Source organism: Parasteatoda tepidariorum, chromosome 5 (assembly GCF_982258835.1).
Source record: "Parasteatoda tepidariorum strain Cologne lab strain chromosome 5, Ptep-v5.0, whole genome shotgun sequence".
Classification (NCBI taxonomy): domain Eukaryota; kingdom Metazoa; phylum Arthropoda; class Arachnida; order Araneae; family Theridiidae; genus Parasteatoda; species Parasteatoda tepidariorum.
This window is the reverse complement of record NC_141759.1, coordinates 27618051-27636056: the sequence shown is the minus strand read 5'-3', so window position 1 is coordinate 27636056 and position 18006 is coordinate 27618051. Positions and strand designations below refer to the sequence as shown.

The following is an 18006-nucleotide window of genomic DNA, read 5'->3' as shown; positions in this document are numbered from 1 at the left end:
GAATTTAGTAGATTTTTATCCACCACTATTTCTAAATAATTCGTAGGCTTATATAATTCACCATTTTATAATAATTATGTCTCCGGAATACCAATACATACCCTCCAACTGCTACGGAATTTACGTAGTTTCAGAAATCTTCTTTTCAGACGGTAGCAAAATTAATGTCTTAATATTTAAAAAAAATTAATTTTAGCGTAACTTGTCCACTATTACTTATAAAAATGCAGGCCATATGGTTAGATTCTTAAGTTCTGATAAAAGTTTTATGAGAGATCCATTTGCTTTAAAAATTTCTACTTTGATTCGCTACCACTAGAAAGAATTATTTTCAAAATCTTCATAAGTTGGAGGGTATGCCAATATACATGAAGACCTCAAAATACCAACTCTATCACAGCATATAAACAAACTAAACTCAGATTTTTTTCGATAAAGCCATAGAATGCAAAGCAGCAAATTTTAATGAAATCTTTAAATTTGAAAATTATATCAAAGATAAAAACTACAGACCAATAGCTGCACATTTCACCTCCGACGCCTCATATCATAACTATCAAAACAAATAATTTCATCAACCTTTCTGAAAATAACGATCTCCAAAATCAAACAAACACAGTTTAGAGCAAAGCTGCTCATTTTATTTTTTGATTCCTTTTAGTTGTGCTTGAAACATTCATAAAAGCAACTCCACTGCCTGTTTACCTCAATGCTCAACTAAAACAGTGTTAAAATTCCAGATGAATGGGATAGGGGTCACTTCGTGGCCTAGGTGCCCAATAAAATCAAAACACTAGGACTAGGAATAATTATGTCATGTATATCTTTTAAAAAGCAAGCAAAAGTAATAAAATATTTGCAAAATTTACTTTGTAATTATTTACCGTTTTTTTTAAAATTATTTTGTCGTGTCCGGAGCAGTTGGCATCTCTGCTATTATTCAGATTTTAATTTAATTCTTGGTATAAAAAAAATCACCTTTGGAAACAATTACAATAATGAAAGAATAGGTTGGTTACAACGTCCTTCGATTTTTATTTTCAAAACAGTAATTATTTACAAAATAATAAAGGAGTGGCGATATTAATCTTGCCAAAATGACACACTTTCTCTACTGAGGCGTCACTGTAAAAAGCCAAATTAGGCAAATACGAACGCTCAAACCAGGTCTAGAAGCATATGTTTCATAAATATCTAAATTTTCATTCTTCACAAGTTCAAATAATTAACACCTTGCAAAAAAAAATACAGATATGTAATGAAATATCGTGAAATGACGAATCTCTAATACCTTTCCCAGCATTTTTTTCTAGTTAATCGAACATCATTAGAGATGATTTAAGTTTCCCGGACCCAGTGCCTAATGTAAAAATTATGAAAATCAAGAATCACTAAAACCTGTGTCTATCTAATGTGGATCGTAATATATACACGACATTAAGGCTGGGCGGGCACTCCAATTAATCGTTGTAACACGATACAAGGATGAGAATATTCTGAAGGGTCCTGCAGGCGATTGTGCCACTGCGCGAGTAACCACCTGCTTGTGTCAATGAAATATATGGACAGAGGAGAAGTTCTATACAGATTTAGACAGCGCTGACCTATCAGAGTTCTATTCAAATTGCTTTCTGATAATTAAAATGAATTAATGAACACGTGGAATTTAATGTCCTTTTGCGCTCTCGGAATAAAAATATACGTATAGAAACTCAGAAAGTTTACACTATTAAAATTTTTGTTTTTCATGAATTATTTGATGGGGCGTTAGATAAATGGGGCATAAATGGTTAGATAAATGGACAAAATATGTGACCAAATTTTGTTAAACACACTGAATTTAGCTAAGCACACAATGAAATATTTGAAAAAATTTGGGGAGGCGAAATTGATTATGATTTTTGGAGTCTTTAAGCATTGATGTACTTTTATCATTTAACTTCTTCGGGACCAGCGAGTCGTGCAGCGATGAAAACTTGCTCTGGACAGCAAATATATATTTTAAAGTGGTAGTTTATCAATTGTGATTCTTGGTTTAATAAATTCAATTTAGTAGATTTTTATCCACCACTATTTCTAAATAATTCGTAGCGTTATATAATTTACACAGTAGTATTGTCATGCTATACTCATCAATTATGTCTTTCATTTTTCAAAAATCAATTATTGTACATATCAAATCATGTTTTATCTTTAATTTTAATTTAAGCCTAGAATCAATGTTTCTAATGTTATGTAAAAACGCCAATTTGACATATTGAAAATTTCATTGTTTTATTATTTCACAAGCAAACGGCTTGATTTTTTTTTGTGGTTACCACAATGTCATGCTATATCTTTTAAAAAGCAAGCAAAAATAGTTAAATGCTTTCAAAATTTACTTTGTAGTTATTTACCGTTTTTAAATTATTTTGGCGTGTTCGGAGCAGTTGGCATTTCTGCATTTATGCATTCTCTGGTTGGCGACAATCACGGTAAAAATGATAAAACTGGTTTGCCAAACTATTTTTATAGCAGTTATTGTGGGCGGGGTAATAATATTTTTCTTTATTTAATTCAATAAGACTTAATTCAAATTAAAAGTTATAGAGTTACACTTTAAACAAACATAGATTGGATGTATTAGATTTAAAGTGAAAGCAAAAATAAGGTTGTTAAAATAGTAATGCCAAACTTAAGCTACCGCTTTTTATTTTTTTTCATCCTGTTTCTGGTTCTATACGAATGTATTTATGACTAGTCTGTCCCGAAAAGTTTAATAATTTTAAATTTTTTTTAAATTAAAAGAAACGAAAAAAAAGGTGATCGGTTGTGTGCTTAACACATTGAATGCCATGGGGGTCACCGATGACCGGCGAAGCCAAGATTATTAGAAACACACAATTCGAATAAATTTTTTTAATATTATTATCGTTACTAAAATGGTTTAAAGAATTTAATGCAATATAGAACACACAAAAATAGTTTTATTTATATACACAGAGATGCCAACTTGCTCCGGACAGCGAATAAATATATTAAAGTGGTAGTTTATTAATTGTGATTCTTGGTTTAATAAATTCAATTTAGTTGGTTTTTAATCCACCACTATTTCTAAACAATTTATAGGCTTATATGATTCACCACTTTTATTATGACTTAGACATGCAAAACGATTTCATTTCTTTCAACATTTAATTCCTTCCATTATGAATTTTGACAGTGGTACTAAAATGGAATTAATATTTTAATTTTAAGCAAAAACATACGTTGTACTTGACAAACCTTAAGTCTTTACTTTACTTTTATTTACAAAAATTGGGCACCTGGGCCTCTTAGCGGCCCATATCCCATACATCTAGAAATTTACAGAAAATTTATAGTAATAACATTTTGAATTTAGCAGTCGATGTGGTAGCTAATAGAAAAACAAGCACTTTGCTTGAGTAAATATAACATTTGAATATCTGATTCATCGAATCTAAGTTGACATATATAAATATAAACATAATTTGACATATATATACGTAAGTTGACATAAATAAATATTAACATAAATTTATACATATTTCACTAATTAAATTTCTATATTTTAACTAGCACATATTTAATTATGACATACATTGAAGTTCATTTGAATACATTGTGGTAGCCATAAAAAAAATCAAGCCGTTCGCTTGTGAAATAATAAAACAATGAAAAATTCAATATGACAAATTGACGTTTTTACATAACATTAGAAATATTGATTGTAGACTTTAATTTAAAATAAAGATATAACATGATTTGATATGTACAATAATTGGTTTTTGAAAAATGGAGAACATAATTGATGAATATAGATAAATTATACCTTGATTCATGATAAAATAACATATTTGGAGAAAATGCAGTAAATATATTTTATTAGAGAAATATTGTTCCTTAAATACAATAGAATTTGCAAAAGAATTTAACGTGCATAAGTTGATAAATACATATGCATTAATTGGCTATATTTTCAGAAAATAAAATTTGATGTAATTCAATTTAAAATAAGTAAAAGTCTACTGTGAAAAGTTCAGTGAATTTAACTTGAGAGTCTTGGAAATAAAAATAGAACTCACTGTGATTGAGATGTTTCCCCGATGATATCCCGCAGAAGACGTAGCACTTCTTCATTTTTGAGCAATTCCTGTAATTCTTTGATTAATGACACTAATCGGTGAGCAAGTTTAGGCGTTGAATTTGATGGTTTTCGAGGGCTCCTTCTGCTGGGGCGGGTCTCGCACCCAGTATAGTTGGCTGTGTGGTTTTTGTAACAATTACAGCATTTTGGAGGTGTTGTTCTGTCTTTGTTGCATTCATGAGACCTGTGGTTTTCAGCGCATTTTACACACCTTGCAGGCGCATTGCAGTGGCTTTGCGTATGTCCATAATTTTGGCAGTTGTAACATTGTGTAGTTCCTCGACCTCCTCGAAATCTTTCGATTTTGATCGGAATCTGCTGTATGTTGTTGACTTCGAATATTCTTTGGTGATTCGCCGTTGATGTTAGGATTATGAGAAAGAGTGGAAGGAGCCGATAGGCCTCTCCCATTCTCTTCTTAAACTGCACTATTTTAAAGGTTTCAACGTTGTTTTTCTGTAATTCTGTATTGATGGCATCTGTATCAAAGTCCACAGGCAGGCCACGGACCAAAACCTTAATAAATCTAGCTTGCGGTGTTATTTCAGGTTTGCTGGGCGGATCCCGTACTTTGTCGGTATCCTCCTTAGGTTTTGTTGTCGGCAAGATAGTGACGTCATGTTGGCTAGAAGAAGGACAGCTGTTTGTAGACATGAGTGTAGAGTTATCTACAATTGTTTTGACTGCATTTCGCTTTTTCTTTTTTCTTTTCTTAGCTGGTGGTTCTGTATTATTGTTGATATTGATGTCAGTGTCAGTTTCTGTATTTGGTGTTGTATTCAGGTTTTCATCCTTATTTTCCATGGTTATGTCGCCAGTGCTTGGATTAGTTTCAGTCATTATTGATTCGACTTGAATGGATTTTTTATTCATCTCCTTGTTTTTTTCTGCCTGAATTTTCCTCTTCCATCTGACGTGATAAGCTGCATTTGTCAGTTTTAGGAAGTAATTGTATTCGTAGTCTCCAGGGTAACTTGATCTTATTTGAATTAGCAGACAACCCTTAAGTCGATAGACAAGATAAATATATATGCTTAATTTTTTTAAAAAATAGTGGTAATCAAATCATTTAAAAATTAAGTTTATAAAATAAAAAATAGTATATACTTACTACCATTTTAAGTATGAAAATAAAATTTTACGCCAAATGCGTAAAAATTGGCAGGTATGCTATTTAAAAAACTAGCGAAATCTGCTTAATTGCAAATATAGTTCGTAGTTTTTTACCGTGTGACCAGATGGGCAAGCCATATGAAATTACCTTGGCATTTAACGTGTTAATTGAAGTCGTCACTTCTTTTTTTGTTGACACGTGAGATGGCGAGTGGTAATTTTCAGGGGTAGTTGACATAATCACTTCGAATGGTAAGTACCCAATTGTATTTCAATTGTCTTTTCACTACCAATTAGGAAATTAATCCTTTGCGTAAGCCAAAATTGGCACGTATGCTCCACTCACAGTGTTGATTAGTGTACTGATTTAATTAAGTAATATGCCTGAATAACCCAATAAAATTACAGTGAGAAGAAAGTTTTGAATGGAACCTATATCTGTGTGCATCTATCTCTATCCATTTCCTTTTAAACAAGCGCCAAGAAACGATAAAAGTTATTCGATAAAAACAGAACATTTTAATGATTCGAATGACAATTTTTATTTTTAGTGCTGGGAATTTCCTCTTAAGACGACTATCTTGGAATCAAAGATATCAGTCATAAAACGTCTCATTTGATCTAATTTGCAAAAGTTGTGAAATAAAAACAGATAAAGAGATCACTGTAGCGAAGCTCGTGTCTAGGAAATTCCAAGAACGAGTCTGCACAAGTTGCGATACGCTTTTTTGTTTGTTTATTTTGTCTTATCAGGTGCTTGAGATGGTGTTATAGTGTGAATAAAGCCTAAGAATAACATATTGAGAAGCTAATCGTATGAAATTGATATAAATATTAGCTCTTTTTTTTTATTAACTTCGATTTAAAAATATTTATTCTGGTCATTGAACGCTATGAAATATGGCCTCGTCGTACAACTACATTTAAAGCTTAAACTTTTATGAGATTAATGAGATAAAAGTGTAAATTTTTTGTTCTTAACATTATTTATCATCAGAATTTGAAAGAGACATCTTAGATTTGTTAACTTAAGGTTTCCACATATTGACAAGTTCTTAAAAGCAGTTACAAAAATGAAGCAATAGTCGATATATAATACAATTTTGGCCATAATTATATACATATTTTTAAGATAAATATATGTGCGGAAAATTCTAGGATTCCCACCGACCTTTAAAAAAATTTAAGTAACGTAATATATTTTAGTTAGACCTAATAGGAATTTCCTATTTTAAGATACCATTTTAATATTTAAGGTCTGGTAGAAGGAATATTTAAACAAATATATATTTTTTCTTCCATAATAACATGTAATGGTGGTAATAGATGTATTAAATAATTGAGATTCGTTTTCTTTTTGATACCACTTCATGAAACTTCTATGGCCTGAGGGATTTAGGTATTTCAAATCATTCGATGTTACTTTTAAAAAAGAAAGTAAGTTTACTACTTATATAATTTAATAAGACGAATGATGAGTGCATTTTTAGGACCTGAGGGTTTTAGATGTTTAAAATCTTTCGATGTTAAAGCGTTATTTTTAAAAAAAAGTCAGTTTACTACTTATATAATTTAATAAGAAGAATGATGAGTGAATTTTCATGGCCTGAGGGTTTCAGATGTTATCTTTCGATGTTAAAGTGTTATTTTTGAAAAAAGTAGGTTTACTACTTATATAATTTAATAAGACGAATGATGAGTGAATTTTTATGACCTGATGGTCTTAGATGTTTAAAATCCTTCGATGTTAAACTGTTATTTGTAAAAAAGTAAGTTTACTACTTATATAATTTAATAAGACAAACAAGGACAAATTTTGTAACATTATCCAGGATTTCCGTTTGACTAGAAAGTTTTAAACGTGGTGATAAAAATAAAATAAGCATCGATATTTTAATACTTTTGCAACAATCAGTATAGATTGCTTTTTAAAGACAATTGAGAGATTTTGCAAAGCGTTACGATCTACCTTAACTTCAAGGCAGTGCATGTGCGAAAATTTCTTAACCAATCGCCGCATCGCTAAGAAGTAGAAAACTAGGTTAGCGTTACGGTAAACAAAAGACAAATGTAATGTAAAATATCTCTGAAAACCTCTACGATGTTAAGACCAAGCAATAATGTCGCATCTTAAAAAAATATATAATAATCACCCTGAATAACTTTTAATCCAATGATCGGATTTTTATGCACTAGGGTTTAATCTTATTGGTTTGAGGGGGTGACCTCAAATATACTAATTAATTAATGCAGACGATGTTTTAAGTCACGAAACCAGACACAAAAGCATCCTTTCTCCGAATAAACATACTTTTTTTTCGATGGACTTGGATTTCTGACTCTTAAAATATAGGGGCAGCCGTAATTTGAAAAATATGTACCCAATAGTTTTGTCAGGAAAGCTGTCCAAAGTATTGCATTTTTCTCGTTTTTAAATTTAAAATCAAAAAATTTAGCACAATGTATTGATTTTTTATAAAAACTTTGTGATATGAAGTTGTTTCATAATAAGCATTTAAATTGCACGATACATTTCTGTTAATGGTGGTAGATCCAAGTTTTTGTGCCAACCTCATAAACTTTTTTTCTTAAATTTATATTTTTCCTTACAATTTTAAATCCGCCTATGAATTTATCTATTTTTACATAAATGTCAAAAAAAAAAAAAGGTTAAAATTGTAATATATTGTTTCAATTTTTAAGCTGAAGTTTAAGTCATAATCTTAAAAGGTCAAGCTAAAGAAGAAAAAAAATTCTTTTTATCATAAAAACATCCAATTTATGATGGAGAAGGGAATCACGGGAAATAGCTTAATATGATATTTTATATCACGATTTTTTTTCATCACGACTCGTTATGAGTTGGTGGTGTATGGAGGACGTAAAATAGTAATCATTAGCAACCAAGCAGAAAGGTGGGATGGGGGATTCCAGAATTTATGTTCATTTTGTCGCACGCGTTGGCTAATCGCACATAACTTTCGCTTTCTCAAGATTTACCACGAAATGCGATCCGAATTTATGGCTTGTTCTTAATGAGGTCCTAATGTTTAATGTTCCACTGAATTTTTTTTAACACACTTTTGGAAGAATTTCCGAAAATAGGTTGCTATTTTACTGTGAAAGGTTAGCTTTTATATTCGGGACTGAATATTTTTCATATAATTTCTAGTAAAAATGCTTGTTTTTTTTCCACGAGTGTTTGCAAAACCATGAGTGTCTGCTATAGTAACACCTATCAAATATTATTAAAACTCTAAGAGACTATATATTTTGCTCAGCGATTTTTTAAAATAAATCGCAATGGCACAACGGTTAAGGCGTTGAGCCATCACCTCCTCCTTCAGAAAGCCTCTACACGGTTTTTTATAAGTAGAATGCATTTCATAAGTATGTAGTTGCATGAAACCAAATTCTATCTTAAAAGTAATTGAGAGAAATTTATGATACATACTTGAGAATAGAATCTGTCGCCGTTGACAAGTGAAATAGAAAAACCAATTATATTCATAAATTTAAAAAAAAAAAAAAAAATTAGACCCATATTTGCTATCGCTTTCTTATTTTTACTAGATTTTCTATTAAATGGCTCTTTCGTAAACTAGTTTACCTTCATAGTGGTCTGATAGGACTACCTATAAGATACCGTGTAGAGGCTTTCAGTTATATTGGTAGAACTGTCACTTAGGACCCAGATTCTGTTACCTGTGGTAGATTGAAGCTCAACTCAAGTGGATGGACACCAGTTTGGGTTATAAGTAAAAGCAGTCAGTGCTGTAAGCAATACTCAAAATTACGGAGCCTTAATCTACAGGACTTCTTTAGCCAAAACAACAGGCCGTAGCGGGAGTGTTTTGCTAATCCTATGAAATGCAGGGTTTGGACCCAATAGTGTGAACACTTCTGTTTTAAGACTTTTGAACAGCAACCATTTTTCTTTTCCAGCTACAAAATTTTTCACAGTAAGATTATAATCAAAGCTAATAAAAATGGGGTCTAATAGAATAGAACAAAGCTGATAGAAATTTCACAGACGTAAAATTTCCATCCATCCATAAGTGAAAAGAGTTAAAATTCTGTTATTTACTATTGTTAAAAATATATTTTACTTAAAAAAGAAAAGAATTTTTCGCTTTATGATGGGGTTTAGTCATCACCTCTTACATCAAGAAGCCTTCACACAGTCTTTTATAAGTAGTCCGCGCAGACTATTTCAAAAGTAAACCAGTTGTGCGCATGAACCCAAATTCTTTTTTAAAAGAACTTGAAAGAAATGTATCTTATATATTTCAGAATTGAATCTGTAGTGGTTGACTAGTATATAAGGCTAACAAATAATATTCATAAATAAAATTAATTTTTAGTCATATATGTGCTACCACTTTCTTATTTTGCATATATTCTGAATTAAATGACTCGTTCGATAAGTGGATATCCTTCATAGTGGTCTGATCGGACTACTTCTAAAAAACCGTGTGGAGGCTTTCAGATATACGAGGCGTTGGTTTAGTCCATTCACGGTATGAAGATGATTAAAAAGCCAGTCGTAATACGAGTTCAGAAGTAATACTCTATAAGGGTTTATATACAAACACGTTAAAGAAGGTTTATGATACGTGAGAGAAAAAGCTTTGTGCCAATGATGCTAATTCAACACAATGATATTATCTCGTCACAACGATGATCTTGAAGATTTACTTCAATATTTTATTTTTTCTTGAAGATTTAATTTTTTCTTACGTTGGCAGGACTGTGTAGCAGAGAGATTTTATGCAGCGTCATAGATTCAAGCTTTAGCACCAATTTTATTTAACCTTTACGAGTTTCACAGCAAATATGTAGAAAGAGCTTAATCGCTAAAGAGTAGAAAATAACGTTAGCGTTACGGTAAATGTTAGTAACATGCTATATAAGTAAAATTTCTAATATAAGGTAGAAAACATTGTCAAAGACTAGGGAAAGATATGGAAAAGTGGACGTTTCATTACATACAACAGAGGTAATATAACATAGTTATACACACCAATGTTGGCACTTGTCATTATTCCAAAATGGACGACTGTTTTTATTTTTTTATAATTTTAATTCCTGTTTATGTACTCCTTTATAATGCTCCTTTATAATGCTTTTACTCCTTTTTATCCTTTTTACTCCTTTATCCTTTTTATTCCTTTATAATGCTTTGAAAAAGGAATTTTATTAAACAACAACAAGAAAAAATTAATCTACCTCATTAAAACATTGACTAATACTTTCTTCCCTAAATTTTTTATTTCAAATTTTGATTTTTAAACTCACAAAAAACTGAATTCAATTAATTTAGCAGTTTAATATAAAAATTCATATTATAGCAATGCGTCATAGTTTCTGTTTCTTCATATTGATCTATCTATTGATGTGAAAAATACGATAAGAAATGCATTCATAAACCAAACAGTGCCCATAAAATAGTACCCATAGTAAAAACATGTAAACATTACATTGTTAGCAAATAGCCTTTCGAATTTAAGCACTCATTTACTGAATCGTGATGGAATTGAATGATCATTAAACTGAAACATGATTTTAATGAATTTGTTGCTCAAATATGTTTATATACCTAAAAGATTATATTAAATGAAACCAGCTATGATATAAAAGTAATTGTGAAATGGTACTAAATGTGAATGTAAAATGAAATAATTTAAAACGATAAAAAAAAGTAAACGTTATTTTGTTAGCAACTAACCTTTTGAAAATGAGCACTCATTTCCTAAATCATGAGGAAAAGAAAAATAGACGAAGATCCTCATTTTTTTTAAACCCTGAAGTCCCCCCGAAGAGCCATTACCGCAAATCACAAGAGTGGGAAATTAATCGCGCTAACAACCTAATAATAAACAGTTGTCCCCATCACATTAGCGAGGTGATAAAGTAAAATCCGAAGATTAATTGATGCTCATCTTCTTATCAATAAGTCATCTCCCGTGGCTCCTATTAGATCATAACATCGCCAAGATTTCGATCTAAAAAATTAGAATCACGAATAAAAAAACGAAAAAAATCAGGAAAAGCTTCGGTGAAGCTAAATACGAACGGCAAAAGCCGACGACAGACTCTGAGCAGGACCAGATCTCTCAAAGGTCGAGCAGTGAACCAAAAACCCTGGGCGATAAAACATTTATCACTGATTCGGGGGTTGTTAAGGGCTCTTGGGTTGTTTTCGCTCTTTAACCCCAGAGGACCTCCGATGAGGAAGCCGACATTCAGTTCGGGCATTTTTTCGAAAGTAATGATTTCCATAAATGCTTTTGATGCGAAACGACAAACAGAGAGTTTGAAGTGCTTCCGCAACTAAGGGGAGCATATTGCGGGAATTTTTTTTTTTAAACTTTGGGTTTTGCTGTTAAAGAATTCTATATTCTTACCGTGAATGGTTTTTGTTGTAAAAAAATAATAATAAAAGAAAGAAATTTTTTAATAGAATTTTGTATGGAAAATTCCCATTTTATAAAAAGAAGTCTGAATACATGGATCATACATTGACTTACACAGGGCTGAAAACTACTGCTTTTTTGCAAAATATTTTATCGATTGGACGCCAATTAAACTAACGCCTTTTGAATTTTAGTTTATTTACCCAACATTGTCAAAGCCTCCATACAGAAGAACTGGAAGAAGGTGGCTTTTCATACTTACAACTAAATCAAAATTACTAAACAAAGAATAATGCATTAAAACATAAGCTTAGTACTATTAGAAGAATTTTTCCAGAAAGGGGGAAAAAATGTCAGCCCAGCTTTTATGATAGTTCTCTATAAACGAATCTCCAGGTATCACAGTGATATTATTAAATATTTGATAGATGCAATATCATACTGTCGTGTTAGAAAACACTAGACTCACGAATCCTATGTATTAATATTTAAGGTAATGTTGTATAAAATTAAATAATATTCGATCTAACATTCAAACTTTTAAAATTATCTTCCATTTCATTACTTTTTTTTCTGGCGCCATTTTAGGTGCAAGGGCACCAGTTATTATTAATAACTAAAGATTTTTTCATGAAAAAAAACAAAGAAAAAAAAACAATAGATTAAAATATTTCACGAAATATCTTTTTTTACCAATGCAAATTTATGCCAGGAAACACCCAATAATATTATTGAAAATTAATTCGCTTGAATCAGTCACATGTAGTGGTGTGGATAATAACCAAATTTACTGCACTAAGGATTCAAAATTAAAATATAAAATTCGCTACCCTAGAATTTTTCTCTCTCCACAAATCGTAAGGAGTTGGTAGCTCTGCTTACAAATCAATCACGTGAGGATTTTCAATGATTTGGTTTTTCTGGTCTAAAATGTCAAAATTTTTAGACTGATGAAAAAAGTTATAATATTTGTTAGGTAAAAATTGGCTTTTGTTTTTATATTCCGTAATAGTTAGATCACATTTTTATTTTAATTTTTTTTAATACGTTATCCCATTTGCATCCTTTTTAAAGGATGGTTTCTATTTTCTAAAATGAAAAAAAACTGGTATCACAAATCTTTCATTTTCAGGATTGAATTTTGGAATAGCAAGATTGTTCTGCCTATCACAATTTATGAATAATATGAAATTTTTCTTATATTTTAGAGTAGTATCTGCCTACAGTGCCTACCACAATTTATTAATAATGTGAAATTTTTCTTTAGGATCAGAAAACAAGAATAATCCTTTTTAAGTTCTTAATACACAGTTTCCGTGGTCCTTTAAAAGTTTTGGTAGTGGTTATTGCTAGTAGATATTCTTAATTTAATACACCATTTTATTGTTAAGTGGTTTAAAAGCTTGAATTTTCATGCATATATACTTTCTTTGGAAAACAATTTTTAGTGGTCGGTTACACAGAAATTAAAATATCGACATTTGTTTTATTTTCGCTACCACATTTTTAAATTTTCAAGGCCGTCGCAAACCCTGTTAACAGAAACAAATATCTTCTTGGTAATAACAAATATGTACTGCCACTTTTTTCGTGTATATATATATATATATATATATATATATATATACAAAAAATAAAATAATATAAAAAAAAACTATTAATGGAAAAAGCCGAAAGTCTTCCTCAAGACACATCTTTTAGTATAATTTAATGTGATATTCCTGAATAACGAACAATTATCCTGAGATAAAAATTATTCTTTATATATATATATATATATATATATATATATATATATATATATATATATATATATATATATATATATATATATATATATATATATATATATATATAAAGAATAATATAAAGTATTATTTAATGTAAATAGAAATGAAGGTCAAAAATAATGATTCTCAACAATTCTGTTTTCTTTGCAAAAAAATAATACAACGCCGTGTGATGAAATCCACACATCATGAAGTTTATAAATCTAATAAAAAAAAAAAATCCCACGAAAGAGGAAATTAAAACGAAAAAAAAAAAAAAGGATTTTCATTCGCACCTGTACCAATGCAGACCTTTGTCATAATGTCTGTCAAAAAAGTGCGTTTCAGGACCAGGAGCTACAACGTCTGGATGTAACTTTAACATCTCCAACAAAGCTCGGGTTCCACCTTTCTTTACGCCGATGATAATTGCACCTGGCAGACGTCGTTTCAGACTTTTCTTCGACCACTCCCTACAAAATAAAATAAAAATATTGTAAAATAAAAATATTGTAAAATGAAAATAGGGTACTTTGACAAAAGTTTTTTCAAAAGGTAAAGCAAAAGTGAAATTTAGCTGTAAAAATAATTATAAATCTCTGTCAATTTGATAAATGAATGTTACTTAACTTATTCAAACACTTGACACTTACTTTTTAATAATGTATCATATTAAATATAGAATTTTAATTTTGAAAAATACACATCTAATGTGTGAGTAAATTTAAATAATATTGAGACCATTGCAGCTTCTTATCATAAAATAAAAAAAATATTCAGAATTGTTTGTTGTTAATTTAATGTGTTTTTTAATTTAATGTGTCGGATATTGAAAATATTTTTATTGCTGAAATCATTATTTGAATTAATTTTAAGCGGTGGAATGATCAGTTAACATTACATTAAAAACAAAATATTATTATTTAAATAATGTTAAGCGGAAAAAAATATTTTTGCGCAAAACACGATTATAGCTATAAAGTAAATTTTTTTTAGAAAAGTATAGCAATACTTTTAACTTCATAGATTTAAAAAAGGCCTTTCTAAATACACACCTTTCACGGTAAATCGTCGGTGAGCTCTTTAACCTGGACAGTATGATAAATGAGTGTTTATAAAAATGGACACAGCTGAAAATTCGTGTTTAAGAAAAAGGGTAAAGTTCAAAATGCGTGTTTAAGAAAAAGGGTAAAGTTCAAAATGCGTGTTTACAAAAATGAACACAGCTCCAAAGTCGTGATTATGAAAATGGACACAGCTCAAAAGACGTGTTTATTAAAAGGGAGACAGCTCAAAATGCATGTTTATGAAAATGGACACTACTCGGAATGCCCATTTACGAGAATGGATACAGTTTGAAATGAGTGTTTAGGAAAATGGACACTGCTCGAAATCTTATTTGGATACTGCTCGACTTTTTTAAACACACATACGTGTTTAATAAAACGGACGCAACAAAAAAATGTGCCTTATTAATGTTTAACCCAAGTTAACCCTTTCGGGCCGACTGTCACAAATACGTGACAGCATAAAACCGTATCAATCAGGGTAGAAAGATAAAACTGGTAATCAAAGTATTTCTTTAGCAGTTTATTTGTGGGCGGAGTAATAATTGTTTGATTTATTTAATTCACCAATCCTTTGTTCAAAATAAAACTATTTAGTTATACTTTGAATTAACATTGATTATATATATGTTTAAACTAACAATAATTAAATTAAAAGCAAAGTAAGTCTGTCAAATTAGCAACGACTACATTTAAGTTACCGTTTTTTATTTAATTATGACTTGATTCTGATTTTGTACGAATGCTTTTCTGAATCACCCGTCCCCAAAGGGTTAACAACCATTCGAGGAATTTCGTGCCTACTTTTCTTTACTTATTTAAACAGTAAGCATAATCATCATGGGGTTAACTCTCAGATTTTGGTGCCGATGCGGTACGTATATTATACAGATGTGACTTTTTAAATGATGTCCTTGTATTCAGAATTCTAAATGATAAAGAGAGTTTTAAAACTCTTAATTCCTACAACGTAAATTTACAACGACTGTTAGAAATTTATAGGACTGTTGACTTTTGAAGTCTTTAAGAAAAGACTAATTTAATGAAATGTACTAAGTCATTTATGCAAATGTGTGATATCGCATTACGAAATTGTTTCGATTCACTAGTTTAATTTTTAATTCGTTTAAACTTTGTTCAAAACCATTATAAGAAAGGAAATTATACGGAAAGAGATATCTCACGTGCATACTCTACAATCGCGCATTTATGAACTTATTATATTATTCCTATGACTTTAGAGAAAATTCTGCAGCCAGGTAACAATTATAAATATGATACATAGAATTCATATGCGTATTATTAATCTTGCGCAATTAACTTTTCAATTCAGCTACATAAATTAGTTTTTGAAATTAATGCATTTTTTTTAATAGTTTTATCAAACATTAGCTGAAAAACGCTTAAATGTTATAAATTAAAGTTGTAGTAAGTTATAATTTAAATAATTGTAAAGGAGTAATAAGTAATATTTCGAGTTGTAATATTTTGTTCACGCACTAATTATAAATATTTTCTTAAATAATTTTCATATGATCAACGAAATTGTTTTGATCTGTGGTATCTTTTTTAAGTACTGCCAGAAGCGATCAAATTTTTGCGACTACAATTCATGCTGGAAAAAAATAAATCGACGCCGACTATACAGGTATGATTCGGTTCCGTACAGCGATTTCCATTTCATCAGGGGCCACTTATTTAATTCAGCATTCGAAAGAAAAAGGTAACATATTAGTTTAACGAATATTTACTAAATTCATAATTTTCGTCATTATTACTATTTTTTAAAAGACTGTATTGAATGGACAATTGCAGCATCTCTTAAATTTTCCAAATTATAGTCATTACTTCTTAAGATTGATTTCCTGATTACGAAAATATAATTTTTAATTCTGACAAATAAATATTTATTTAATTATTAATATTTTAATTTGAGCGAAAACGCCCTCACTCGAAAACGACCGCTGATTGGTGTGACGTCATTAGAGCCTTACTCCTCACGACCTTCCCGTTGTTATTATGTATTTTCTTTCTTGCGGTTTTAACTAGCTCTTCTTTAACTTATTTTTTCCAAATTTTCCCGCGTGTATTTAAATGCGTATTTAGCAGCAAATATTTTGAAATCTATTGCATATATAGAATCAAAATGGAAGAGGGGTTTCAAAAAGCTCAAACGGACAATTTGCCGCAAGTTACTGAAGAGATGATAATGGATTTTTTTCGAACGAACCAAGATTTCATTTCGCCTGAAATCAAAAGGCTCAAAGGTATAAATTTGTTTATTTATAAACTGTAGCTGTAAATAAGGGCGTCGGCAAGGAGGTGCGCTTGCACTACCCTGGATTTTCTTTAAGCAATTAAAAATAAATAGAAAAGCAATTTAGTTATAAAATTTTATGTAAAAAATTGATTAATCAAACAAGAATTGCAATCATACAGAATAGTTTTAATCTTTTTTTTTGTGGGGATGGTAGTTTGTTAGAGGGTTGCACCCCCCTATATTTTATTCTACCGGCGCCCCTGGCTGTAAATAATTTTGTGTGTGAAAATGGAACGGCGATTTGTTATAACACATATAGGTACACGTTAAAATATAGCAAGGATTTAAGTATACTAAAAACATCTTTCCACTTTCATAAAAGTATAAAACTAAACGCTATTCTTACACACTAAATTATTATTACTCACAAAAACAAATAATTATACTTACTCACAAAATTATTATTATAAACGTTATACTTACTCTTTTATTAAAATTATTTTATTAAAAATTAATTTTAATAAAATGTATTATTTTATTAAAAATTAATTTGAATTAAAGATATTATTTTATTAAAGACCAATTATAAACAACTTTGTAATAATTACAATCAATTTTATTAAAATTAATTTAGTTAAAAATTAATTGAAGTCAATTTTATTAAAAATAATTTATAAACGATTTTATAAAAATAAATAAGCTATTATTTTTATTAAAAATTATTATTTTATCAAAAATTAATATTTAATAAAATAAATTTAAAGAAAATTAGATTCTAATTTATAAAAAAAATTAAAGAAATAGTCAGAGGCAAGCTAGTTATAGAATATTTTTACCCTTTCTACTGTCAAACATAAATACACATCTTCAATTTTAGTATATTTTACTTTAACTACACCTGCTAATGTTTTTTTATCGAATTTTTTTATTAAATTTAAAAATAAGTTTTGCTTCATAATATTTTTTAAAGTGTTAAATCCAAGGTGTAAATAATAACATGAACCATTTTGAAAGATACTGGTACATTTTATGAATGATGTATTAAAAATCAAAAAGATTTTTATTACATTATATTTTAAAGCGTCTAGTTATGCAGATAGTGTGCATATTGAAGGATTTAAAAAAATATAATAGTTTTTATCCCTATTCTGTAAAAAAAAAGAAAAAATTAATGTATACTAAATTTTATATTAAATAACTATTTCATAATTTAAGGTTTCCAGAAACTTTTGGA

The 18006-nt window shown here is 29.6% G+C and overlaps 1 protein-coding gene across 1 annotated transcript in view; it reads right to left on the bottom strand.

Moving 5' to 3' along the window:
• The window catches only part of LOC107454724 (heparan sulfate glucosamine 3-O-sulfotransferase 3A1), a 113827-nt gene that overhangs the window by 78070 nt on the left and 17751 nt on the right, over nt 1–18006 (bottom strand). The window contains exon 2 of the mRNA XM_016072000.4: nt 13742–13918. Coding sequence (XP_015927486.1) covers nt 13742–13918 — 177 coding nt within the window. The remainder of the gene's footprint in view (nt 1–13741; nt 13919–18006) is intronic.